Genomic DNA, 13,685 nt, shown 5'->3' on the forward strand with positions numbered 1-13,685 from the left:
CTCACAATGGAGAGTTTATATCACACAAATGTGAAAAAAAGTCAGAATTGTGTGAAAGTTGCAGTTTACCTTTTTGAACATTTATATGAACTTTTTTTGTAATTGCAAGTTTATATCATGCCATTCTGACTTTTATTCTCACAATTCTGACTTTTTTTCTCAGTCAAAATTGAGATATTTTTTTCCCCTAGAATTGGACTTTATAACTCGTAGTTGCAAGAAAAAAGTCAGAATTGCATGATCTATACTTGCAATTACAAAAAAGTTCGGTAACACTTTACAATAAGGTTCCTTAGTAAACATTAGTTAACATGAACCAATAATGAACTGAACTTATACAGCATTTATTAATCTTTGTTGATGTTAATTTCAACATTTACTAATACATTAGTAAAAACTTGTTAACATTAGTCAATGCCGCGTGAACTAACATGAACAAACAATGAACAACTGTATTTTCGTTAACTAACGTTAATGAAGATTAGTAAATACAGTAACAAATGTATTGCTCATGGTTAGTTAATGTTAGTTAGTACATTAAATAATGTTTAACTAATGAACCTTATTGTAATGTGTTACCAAAAGTTCATATTAAAAAGTTAATGCGAGTTTATATCTCGCAATTATGACTTCTTTTTTCAGACTTGTTTAAAGTCCAATTATAAGAGAAAAAACACTGAGATTTTCTTACAGTTGCAAGTTTATATCTCAAAAGTCTAAGAAAAGTCAGAATTGTGAAAAAAAAGTCAGAGTTGCATGATATAAAGTGTAAAGTTAATATCAAAAAGTTAATGTAAGTTTATATCTGGCAATTATGACTATTTCTCGCAACTCTTTTTTTTCTTAGACATGTGAGATATAAACTTGCAATTGCAAGTTATAAAGTTCAATTCTAAAAAAAGAAAACTGCAAATTTATATCTCACATTTATGACTTTATAACTCACAATTGCATGTTATAAAATCAGAATTGGGAAATATAATATTGCAAATTCTGAGAAAAAAAGCGAGATATAAACTTGCAAGTCTTACAACTGGGAGTTTATATCACACAATTGTGAAAAAAAAAAGTCAGAAGTTAGAATTTTTTTATTTAGTGGTGGAAACAGCTTCAATAGATTTGTGATTTGTCTTCAATATAGGCATAAACTTTTTCAAGTCTGTCATGCTTCTGCAGCCCCAAAGCTTTTCTGTTGTAGATGTAGCAAGCAGAATCTGATGGCTAAAAATAGCCAGTTAAAAATGGTACTTGTGAATGATGCACGTATTTATCAACTGTTTTCCTTCACACTGACAGAAAAAGAGAAAACTAATACATCAGGCAGCAAAATGCAGAATTACACTGCCTTACATCTGAAATCAGCTGAATATTGTAAGGGCTGTTGCAGAGAGATTTGTCTGGTGGTTTAGTATTAGATTCAGCAAAGCTCATAATCTGTTAAATTCACAGAGAAGGGTAAGGTCATCTGCCACATTCGCGAAGAGACAATTTACCCTCTCGCATCTTCCATCTGATTTGCATACGTATATTCATTTGACACAAATAAGAAACAAGCAGCTCTTGATTTTTCTGTCAGGAATCCAGTTCAAATGCTGTGCCTACTGAGAGAGGTGCAACATTGCAATGTGTCAGGATTGTACCAACTGGAATGAACAAACTGTATTTTAAACCCAGTTTGTTTAATGATTCATTGCACATTCAGAACAAAACATCCTCGTATACCCACAAGCGAAATCAAAAGTCACAATGACAAACAGAAACAGCTTAATATTTCAGTCCGATCCTGTTGATGTATTTCCTCTGGGTTTGAATGAATGGTGAATGATGTTCTGTGAATAATGTAGACCACATCACAAACTAAATGCGTTCATTGATATGAGCCATTACTCTATATGAGTGAAATAACATGCATTGTCATCTGTCTACCGCAGAAACATACTCACTTGTGCTGTTTTAAACTCTTTAAATAAAGGGTAAATTTGTGGTAAAGGAACAGTTCACCCGAAAATATCAATATGCTTTGAATTTACTCAGCCTCAGGCCTTCCAAGATGTAGATGAGTTTGTTTCTTTATCAGATTTTTAGGAAATGACTTGCTCACCAATGGATCCTCTCTCAGAACGAGAGTCCAAACAGCTGATAAAAACATCATAATAATCCAAACCACTCCATCTTGAGAAGCCAAAAGTGTTTGTAATAAATAAATCCACACTAATAAAAATGATTCTGTGGTGTAGTAAATACTACAGAAAAACAAATGTATTTCTACATGAAACAAAAAGTGAGTTTTAAAGTCAAAATTGTGAGATATAAGCTTGCAATTGTAAGAAAATGTGTATTTTTTTCTGATAGAATTGGACTTTATAACTCAAAATTACGAGATTATATCTCACAAGTCAGAATTGCCAGAATAAAAGTCACAATTGTGAGGTATAAACTTGCAATTACAAAAAAAAAGTCATATTAAAAAGTTAATTATGACTATTTCTCGCAACTCTGAAGACTTTTCTCAGACTTGTGAGATATAAGCTTGCAATTGCGAGTTATAAAGTCCAATTCTAATGAAAAAAAAACTGATATTTTCTTACATTTGCGAGTTTATATCTCACAAGTCTGAGAAGAGAAGTCAGAATTGCCAGAATAAAAGTCAGCAAGATAAGCAAGCATGAACTTGGTTGTTTTCAGAAAAAAACAAGTCAAAATTAAGCAAGTTTTTGCTTAGAACAAGCAAAATAATCTGCCAATGGGGTAAGCTAAATAATTTTATTTCAAACAGAAATTACACTTAATTTTGACTTGTTTTTTCTTAAAACTAGACAATAATTTTTACTTGTCGAGAAAATCCTACCTGATTTCAGAATTTTTTGAAACAAGACAAAAAATCTAAGTAAGAAAAGCATTTTTTTGCAGTGTTGCACATCATAAAGTCCAATTCTAAGAGACAAAAATCTGATATTTTCTTACATTTGCAAATTTATATCTCACAATCTTAACTTTTTTTGTAACTGCAAGTTTATATCACACAATTCTGACTTTTTTTTCCGCAATTCCAAGGTTATACCTCACATATCTGACTTTTTTCTTGCAATTCTGACTTTTTTCTCAGACTTGGAGATATAAACTCACAATTATATTTTTTAGAATTTTACTTAGATTTTTTGTCTTGTTTCCAGGCAAAATATCTAAAAATTCTTAAATCAAGAAGGATTTTCTCGACAAGTAAAAATGTTTGTCTTGTTTTAAGAAGTTTTAACAAGTCAAAATTAAGCGTTAGGTTTTTGCTTAGAACAAGCTAAATAATCTGCCAATGAGGTAAGCAAATTAATCTTATTTAAAACAGAAAACAAGTTTATTTTGCTTACCCCATTGGCAGATTATTTAGCTTGTTTCAAGCAGAAACACAATTAATTTTGACTTGTTTTTTCTTAAAACAAGACATTAATTTTAACATGTTGAGAAAATCCTACTTGATTTCAGAATTTTTAGATATTTTGCCTGGAAACAAGACAAAAAAATCTAAGTAAGAAAAGCATTTTTTGCAGTGTTGTGCGTTATAAAGTCCAATTCTAAGCGAAAAAACACTGATATTTTCTTACATTTGCAAATGTATATATCACAATCTGAAAAAAGAAGTCAGAGTTGCAAAAGTCATAATTGTGAGATATGAACTTTTTTGTAACTGCAAGTTTATATCATGCAATTCTGGCGTTATTATGGACTCCATAAGCAATGGATTGAAGTTAAAAAATGTCTTAATGATAGATTTCTTTCTTGTTAACTGATGAACTGGAGTGGTGTGGTTTACTTGTGGATCATTGTGATGTTTTTATCAGCTCTTTGCACTCTTATTCTGACGGCACCCATTCACTGCAGTGGATCCACTGGTGAGCAACTGATGCAATGCAACATTTCTCCAAACCTAATACAGAAACAAACTCATCTACATCTTTGATGACCTGCAGATGTGTACATATTCAAGTAAACTATTCCTTTAAATCTCTTCATCATTTATACAGTACTGAATAATGCAAACCACATTCACATACGAATCATACAGTTCTCATATGTGCCTTGCATTTACAGGTGGAACGCCGTACAAAAGTGCTGTCCGTGCGCCGACTTTGAGCATCACCAGGTAATACACACTTGTTTTTGTATATACACAATCTGTTTTTATTTGTGAGGTTCGTCTAGACGCTGTGAAATTGGTTTAGACTTTAATGTCATCGCGCCCGGTAGCAAAACGGGACCTGTCCCTTTAGGAGTCACTTGAGGTTCACTGAATTGTTAATTGTGCATCTTGCCGCATGATTACACAGACGAGCCAATTAAGCCCAAGCGAAGAAGAATTATTATGTCATCGTGCGCGCCGAGAGCTCTGTTGTGTTGCGCTAATAGGCTCAGCGAGCCCGCAGGAAATCATTTCAGAGCTTATATTTTTTCAGGAGATCCGACTGCCACATGTACTTCCTCTCCGGAAAACGCTCTGGAATTTTAATCCGTCGGAAGTCCTGGATGCACTTCTCCAGCTCCTGCTCCGGCGTCATCTTCTCCTTATTTGGTTTCCTCTTTCCCGCCATGACGTCACGCGGTCCTGCGTTTCGAACGCGGAGCAGGTCAGTTCTCCTGGGAATCGGGGTCGGACCCTTTTTCACCGGCCGGTCCAAAGTCTGGATGTTGGGCTGGCGGGTGACCGGACGCACGATGACCGTTTCCTGCGGAGAGCTGGCTTCCGATTGGCTCTCGGAACAGGAAGTGGAGAGCTCGTTGAAGGAAGTGCCGCTCTCGCCCTCGCGCTCGCTCTTGTGGCTCTTGCAGCAGCAGTCGCAGTGAGACGACGACCATCCGGATGGGCCACCTTTAAAACACAAAGCCACAAAAGCCACAGATGTCATCAAAGCACAAACAAGCAAAAGTCGCATTGGGAGTCATTTCGGAAGTCAGTGCAATTTTATTTAGGGGATCCGTTTGCAGAACGGCCCGTTTAGGAATCAGGATGTGTGAAACCTGATAACAAAGGTGAAAGAACTGAGGTGAACAAAGATATTCTTCATTTCCCTTTATAATACAGAGGTTCAACCAATACAAATGCTCCCCTAATGGCACGGATGTTTCTCATTTTACACAGTCGATGCTCATGCCGGCGTTTAAGAAGCACATTTGAAATGCATCATTTGCTCAAAAGGAAATCAAACTTTGTGCAATTATATATATGTATCACATGCAACAGGGAGTTATAAAGTCAAAACTGTAAGATATAAACTTGCAATTTTAAGAAAATATCTGTCTTTTTTATATAAAGCGAGTTTATATCTCACAAGTCTAAGAAAAGAAGTCAGAAATGCAAGAATAAAAGTCATAATTGTGAGGTATAAGCGCAAAATTGCGAGAATTGCGTGATATAAACTTGCAATGCAAAAAAGTTAATGCGAGTTTATATCTCGCAACTCTGACTTCTTTTCTCAGACTTGTGAGATATAAACTTGCAATTGATAAAGTCTAGTTCTAATGGAAAAAATATATTTTCTAAAAATTGCGAATTTATATTACACAATTATGACTTATATGACTCGAAATTGCAAGTTATGAAGTCAAATTTGTCAGCATTTAAGTAGCCCATTTAAAATGCATCATTTGCTCAAAAGCAAATTTAACTTTGTGCAATTATATATATATATGTATATATGTGACCCTGGACCACAAAACCAGTCTTAAGTCGCTGGGGTATATTTGTAGCAATAGCCAAAAATACATTGTATGGGTCAAAATTTTTGATTTTTCTTTTATGCCAAAAATCATTAGGAAATTAAGTAAAGATCATGTTCCATGAAGATTTTTTGTAAAATTCCTACTGTAAATATATCAAAATTTAATTTTTGATTTGTAAAATGCATTGTTAAGAACTTAATTTGGACAACTTTAAAGGTGATTTTCTCAGTATTTTGATTTTTTTGCACCCTCAGATTCCAGATTTTCAAATAGATGTATCTCGGCCAAATATTGTTCTATCCTAACAAACTATGCATCAATAGAAAGCTTATTTATTGAGCTTTCATATGATGTATAAATCTCAGTTTTGTAAAATTTTACCTTATGACTGGTTTTGTTGTCCACATATATATATATATGTCACATATATCAAATGCAATAGCAAGTTATAAAGTCAAAACTGTAAGATATAAACTTGCAATTTTAAGAAAATATCAGTCTTTTTTCCCTTAGAATTGGACTTCGCAATAATTCGCAATAGCGAGTTTATATCTACAAGTCAAGATATAAACTAGCAATTGCAAAAAATGTTCATATGAAAAAGTTAATGTGAGTTTATATCTTGCAATTATGTCTTTATTTATCGCAAATCTGACTTCATTTCTCAGACTTGTGAGATATAAATTTGCTATTGCAAGTTATAAAGTCCAATTAACGGGGGAAAATATATTTGCTAGTTTATATCTCACAAGTCTGAGTTGCAAAATAAAGTCATTATTTGCGAGATAAAAACTCACATTAACTTTTTAATATGAACTTTACTATGAATTTTTGTAATTGCAAGATTGTATCATGCAATTCAGACTTTTTTCTCTCAGTTGTGAGTTATAAAGTCATAATTGTGAGATATGAAGAAAATATCAGTCTTTTTCCCTTAGAATTTGACTTTATAACTTGCAATTTCTGACTTTTATTCTCGCAATTCTGACTTCTTTTCTCAGACTTTGCAAGTTATAAAGTCAAATTCAAAGGGAAAAAAGACTGATATTTTCTTAAAATTACAAATTTATATCTCCCAATTGTGACTTTATAACTCGCAATTGCAAATTATAAAGTCAGAATTGGCAGGATTTAAGTAGCCCATTTAAAATGCATAACTTGTTCAAAAGGAAATTAAACTTTGTGCAATATATATATATATATATATATGTGACCCTGGACCACAAAACCAGTCTTAAGTCGCTGGGGTATATTTGTAGCAATAGCCAAAAATACATTGTATGGGTCAAAATGATTGATTTTAATTTTATGCCAAAAATCATTAGGAAATTAAGTAAAGATCATGTTCCATGAAGATTTTTTGTAAAATTCCTACTATAAATATATCAAAATGTAATTTTTGATTAGTAATATGCATTATTAAGAACCTAATTTCAAGAACTTTAAAGGTGATTTTCTCAGTATTTAGATTTTTTTGCACCCTTAGATTCCAGATTTTCAAATAGATGTATCTCGGCCAAATATTGTCCTATCCTAACAAACCATACATCAATAGAAAGCTTTTTTTTTTTAGCTTTCATATGATGTATACATCTCAGTTTTGTAAAATTTAACCTTATGACTGGTTTTGTGGTCCATGGTCACACACATATATATATATATTTGACTTTATAAGTCGCTATATATATAAATCACATGCAATAGCGAGTTATAAAGTCAAAACTGTAAGATTTAAACTTGCAATTTTAAGAAAATATCAGTCTATTTCCCTTGGAATTGGACAATAGTGAGTTTGTATCTCACAAGTCTGAGAAAAGAAGTGAACTTTAATATGAACTTTTGTAATTGCAAGATTGTATCATGCAATTCTGACTTTTATTCTCGCAATTCTGACTTCTTTTCTCAGACTTGTGGGATATAAACTCGCAATCACAAGTAAAAAAGTCAAATTCTAAGGGAAATAGACATTTTCTTGAAATTGCAAATTTATATCTCAGAATTATGACTTTATAACTTGCAATTGCAATTGCCAGCATTTAAGTAGCCCATTAAAACTGCATCATTTGCTCAAAGGATATTAAACTCACAAACTTGAAAATAAAAAAGCATCACGTGCACGGTGAAACGCATTAATATGTACGAGTGCGAGCTAGCCGCTTGGCATTGAGCCGTTTGACCTTATCAAGTTGACCTTATCAAAGATATAAAGAATTCACATTTAAATCACCATCTGAACTATATGTATCGATCTGTTTTGTGTTTTGGACAAAGAACTTTGCTAAAACCACAAAGGCCTGCGTCCTTGTCTCAAATAGATAACCGTGCGCATCAATCCCTTTTGCTATCTGATGGACACGTGCATGGATCAAAACAGACTATGACTGGAGAGAAATCTCCAGACATCAAAGTATTAGCTGAATGAAGGGACCAAACACTGTTGTTCAAATACATTTATATATTTATATTTTCATATAGTCCTTGAGGTGGAGAGTCTGAGCTCTAAAAATAGTATTAGTGAACATGCTTTCTGTCTGAAAATCAAACTTTGAGGTACTTTTTGAAACTGTGAATGGATGACATCCCGTTCACCTTCACAGGCAGACCGCAAACCAATCTCTAGCTATTCTGTTTCCTGGCAGGCCTGTACCGGCCCCATGTATCACCGGCACCTCCAGCCCAGGTGTCTCCTTCAATTCATGGACGCAAATCACCTCCCACTGCAGGGATCCTGGATGAAGAACTCTGTGATCGTGTCCGGGTCATATTTTATGTCGAGATCAAAGCGAAAAATTATATTTTGTAAAAGGAAGATAAAATTCAAGACCATTAGAATTCTAATTAGTGTAATGCATAAATATACAAATACATAAATTAAAAAATACATTTAAAAAGTAAAGAATTTATACAATTTTATTACAACAGATCTTTAGTGGTGACCATTAAATTATCTTTAGTGTAATAAATAAATAATATTAAATTCTTGGTGTTAAAATTAATTATTAGTTGAGACCGTAAAATTCTGTTTATTGTAATGAAAAAAGATTATAAAATGTTTAAACAGTTAGGAATTTATGCATGATGGTAAAATGGTCCTGCATGGACTATTAAAATTCTCTAAAATGTAAATAATATAAATGCATGCATAAATGAAAAAATAAATAGTAAAAAATGTAAACAGTGTGGTATTAAAATGATGTTACCATTAAAATGCTCTTTATTAAAATGCAAAAAAGTAGATCAATAAATGCAAATGTATACAAAATTATATAAAAATAATTAAAATTCTTCTTTCTGAAATGCGAAAGAAAATAAATAAATAAATACATAAATAATAATAATAGTAAGGCTTTTTAAACATTGTGCTTTAAATTAAAGCATTAAAACTCATAAATGAAATGGTGTTGCTTGTTTGAAATGAATTTAACAAAAAAAGAGAAGTTTCAAACATAAAAAACTTTTCCTTTACAGTAATGCAAATACGATTTTTCATGTTTTTAAAGTCTGTTCTGCTCACCAAGCTGAAGCAGTACAATTCTAAAATATTTTTACTATTTAAAATAACTGTTTTCTATTTGAATATATTTTAAAATGTAATTTATTCCTGTGTCAAAGCTGAATTTTAAGCATCATTACTCCAATCACAAATCATTCTAATATTCTGATTTGCTGCTCAAAAGACATTTATTATTATTATTAAGTTGAAAACAGCTGAGTAGAATTTTTTCAGGTTTCTTTGATAAATAGAAAGTTCAGAAGAACAGCATTTATCTGAAATAGAAATCTTCTGTAACATTATAAATGTCTTTATCATCACTTTTGATGAATTTAAAGCATCCTTGCTAAATAAAAGTATTATTTCTATCATTTCTTTTCCCCCCAAAAAATTCTAAAAAAATTGGTGCATGATCTTTGAATCTTTCTATTCATCAAAGAATCCTGAAAAAAAAAACTTTTAAATATTAATAATAATAATAAACATTTATTGAACAGCAAATCAGCATATTAGAATGATTTCTGAAGGATCATGTGACACTGAAAACTGGAGTAATGATGCTAAAAATTGAGCTTTGCATCATAGAAATAAATTACATTTTAAAATATATTCAAATAGAAAACAGTCATTTTAAATAGTAAAAATATTTCAAAATTTTACTGTTTTTGGATCAAATGAACACAGGCTTGGTGAGCAAAAGAGACTTCTTTTAAAAAACATTAAAAATCTTACTGTTCAAAAACTTTTTTTTTAACAATGTAACAAAAACTGAATCATTTCTTAATGCAAAATGTAATTTTACATTTGCAATTGTGGGATGAAATATGACCTGGACATTTGCAGAAAGAGATTCACCCACCCAAATCAAACTATGTGTATAATCTTGCACACTGGTGTGTATATTCATCTCAGTCCAATCCCTATGAATGGCAATTGTGGTTTTGAGAACCTAACACGCAGTTACCTATAGCCTGACAGAGGCTCGATAAAATAAGTCCGACGTTTTCTCCCCAGGGGTCACCGTATCTCCACCTTCCTGTTATTGGTGTTTCTCTTTCTTTCACTCACGTCTAGAATTTCAACCCCTTTCCCATCAGCTTGACATACTATTACAAAGAATAATCACCAACGAGACGTCATCTGCATAGAGGGATGCTATTCTACATCTGAGTATCGTTATTAGCTAAATACGACTCTCAGAAGCAATAATTTGTGTTCATTGTGTCTCCAAAGCGGCTAATTTATCCTGATTAATAACAAAATCATTCAGCTGAGCTGCAAATACATTTTACTGAATGCAATAACGGGCTAATTGAAGGTGGTGCGATTGCAAGTGGCTTTCTAATAGGAGCCCATGAATCTGACACCAGAATAAGCAGAACATTTCCCTGCATAACAATTAAAGCAGGTTCTCCAGTTTCCTCTGCACCCACTTCTCCTCTCTGTCCATCTCTCATCTTCTGCAGTAGTTTTGCACGATATACCGGTACTAAAAAGGTAAAAAGGCTTTTAAAAACGGTGCAATTTCCACATTTTACTAGTAGCGGTACTTTAAGAATGCAATTTGATAAGAGCTGTATTTCCTGAGTAACAGTTTATTTAGGGCCCTATACGATTAACACGTTGTGGAGAATGCCTACAGAATCACGGGATCTATTCATAAAAAAATCTAATTCACTGTATAAAGTGGAATATCATGGAATTTGCCTATTTATATATGAATTGTGCACGTAAAGGTCTTTATAGCAGCCCGTCAAAATAAAAGTTTGATTTACCTTTGACAGAAATATACTTAATGTAATGATAGTGGTACTACTACTAATAAAAACTATATTTAAGGAATATTTACCAGAAAAAAATATTTACCAGTATTTATTTACAAGAAAATTGTAAATGCACACAATACAGAGTTTCTGAAAAAAAAGAAAGAAATAATACATTTTTTTTTTAAACCAATTAATCTTTAAAAAAAAGATTTGAAAAAATAAAACTGAATTTGAGAAAAATAATAAAAAATATTTCATAGGGCCTTAAAAATTTTAATTCTGTTCAACTTTAATAAATTGATGTTAAATTGTGTGAGTTTCATAATTTATTAGACATACTTTTAGTTAGACACTTTTTGATTAATATTTTTTAATGTAACCATTAAAATAGTGAAAAATTTAAACAGAAAAAACGGAATTTTGGAAAAAAAGAAACGGAATATGGGAAGAAATAAAACCAATTCATAAGGCCCTGTTTATTTCATTTCTGGCCTTGTTTTATTTTATTTGTTCTTCAGTTTGTTACTTGCATCTATGTTCTTATTATTAATAGCAAAGATAAAATATCAAAAATGGCAAAAAAAAAAAAAAATCTTTTTATAGGGGTCTTCGAATGCCCATTTTCCACAAGTTCATATGATTCTTTAGGGTCTTAATGAAAAGTCTCTAATATACTTTAGTTAAAAATTCTCAATATTAGTGTAAAAAAACATCCTTTACCTTGTCAAAATCAGCTCTGCAAAAACTCAACTCATTTAATTGCATGGGCCCTTTAAATGCAAATGAGCTCTGCTCGCCCCGCCCCTCTCTGTAAGCCGTAATGTTTACTTTAGCCACGTTTAGCCGAATTTAGTGGCAAAACTTGCCAACAAGCACATTATTAAGAAAGGCCATTTGCAAAGATGCATTAAAAAAACCTCATACTCACTTCTGCTGTGGGTGAAGCTGCATCACGAATGATTCACACGAACATAGACACATATGTAGATCGGGATAGGCGCTTTCCTTTTAAAAAACGAAAGTAATGTTATCCTCTGCGTCTTCAGAGGCTCAGATGCCAAAAACAAAACAACACAATTGTTCAGTCTGAGACATTCTTGTCTTCTCCTGCACAATGGCTATCGGAGTCGGACCGTTTCAGCTCGGTGAGGGCGGGTCTAAGGTAAGGCGCTCATGTCAATCAACTATTGTGGGAGTGGCCTCTGTCTGTGTGTCGTCACACCGACAAAAAGCTGAGAATTACCTGATTTTAAAAAGGAGATATTGCTTTTAAAGATTAAAAAAATACTGGGTGGGTTTTTATCATTGTAGGGTGGTTGTGTACACAAACTGCCAACACACATTAATGTTCAAACAACATGTAAAAGTTACTTTTGCATCCGATGACCTCTTTAAAGCTTTTTTAATAGTTTGGATCATATATTATTCAGTTACTTTTCCTGTTGTTCTGTTTTTGTCGTAGTATTGGTTCAGTAGTAGTATCAAGGTATTTTAGTCAGGTAACACTATTCTGCAGCATGTAAGGCTGAATAGAAAGGCTTTTACTGAAGGATTGTTTCAAAACAGGTGGGTCCACGAGTAAATAAGCCGAGTTGGAGCTTTTTCGTGAGTCTGTGAAGATCTGGAGACGACGGTGCATTCCACGATCATTGCTTATTGGTATTACTGTAAGCGGTAAATATCAAATGGCCTCGGTCAGCAGGACATTAGGCTAATATGCTGCTGTTTACCATTAATACTAGCCGAGCTTATGGCTGCAGTTTCTATCAGACAAGAAATTGATTGCATTTTGCTGCATCCAGCCCCATCCTGTGTCTTCTGATCTGCGAGCGACTACAGAGTATACGACTGCACGGATCATATTGCAGGCCCATTACGGTCGGGGCTTGTCTGCAGAGCTAAATCAGTTACCGTATGTGAGTGCCTTCTCATGAATTACACAAGCCTGAGAGATGCATTTGGCACCGGGCTCGAGCAGAGACAATCTCATCACAAGGGGCAACCACCCACCAGCGTCTACCCACAATGCATCGCGTCTAAATGCCTGAGAGTGCTTCAGATAGCAATTCTCCTGAGCGGCGTGCCTGGCGTAATGTGTTTGCTAGCACTACAGCCTAACGCAGACTGCCGTTCCTAAAAATAGTGTGACGCACATCTATGCATTTTTAATTAACACTCGATCTTCTGATGCTCACATGAAGCAGCTGATGCCAATATGGGCGGCAACTAATGTATTTGTATTTATGACCTGCAGTCATAATGCTTCCTGCGTATCTGTGCATTAAAGTTTTCAGAGATGTTAAACTGCTTAAAACTATGGTATTAATTATGGATTATGTCTACTGGAAGTCACAAGGCCTAGAAATAAAGACCCATTATCTCCTTTTTACTTCACTTGATTTCCTCTTCCATAGGAAACAGACATCACAAATGAGATTCTTTAATATCTGATTTGTTTTTCCTACACTAATGAGATTAAATTGAGGTTCATGCTTCTCCAATTTTTCATCAGTGAGAAAGAGATAATAATAGCATACAATGAGGGGAAAAAATATTTGATCCCTTGCTGATTTTGAACGTTCGCCCATTGACAAAGAAATGATCAGTCTATAATTTTAATGGTAGGTTTATTGTTTACAGTGAGACAGGATAACAACAAAAAAAATCCAGAAAACGCATTTGAAAAAAGTTATAAATTGATATGCATTTTAATGAGT

The 13,685-nt window shown here is 33.2% G+C and overlaps 1 protein-coding gene across 1 annotated transcript in view; it reads right to left on the reverse strand.

Annotated features, from left to right (window-relative positions):
* Window positions 1–1,668: 1,668 nt before the first annotated feature.
* The window catches only part of kctd16a (potassium channel tetramerization domain containing 16a), a 30,322-nt gene continuing 18,305 nt past the window's right edge, over window positions 1,669–13,685 (reverse strand). Inside the window, exon 2 of the mRNA XM_073820565.1 lies at window positions 1,669–4,858. Within this exon, the coding sequence (XP_073676666.1) occupies window positions 4,425–4,858 (434 nt within the window). The 3' untranslated portion in view covers window positions 1,669–4,424. The remainder of the gene's footprint in view (window positions 4,859–13,685) is intronic.

This window comes from Garra rufa, chromosome 16, assembly GCF_049309525.1.
Source record: "Garra rufa chromosome 16, GarRuf1.0, whole genome shotgun sequence".
Classification (NCBI taxonomy): Eukaryota; Metazoa; Chordata; class Actinopteri; order Cypriniformes; family Cyprinidae; genus Garra; species Garra rufa.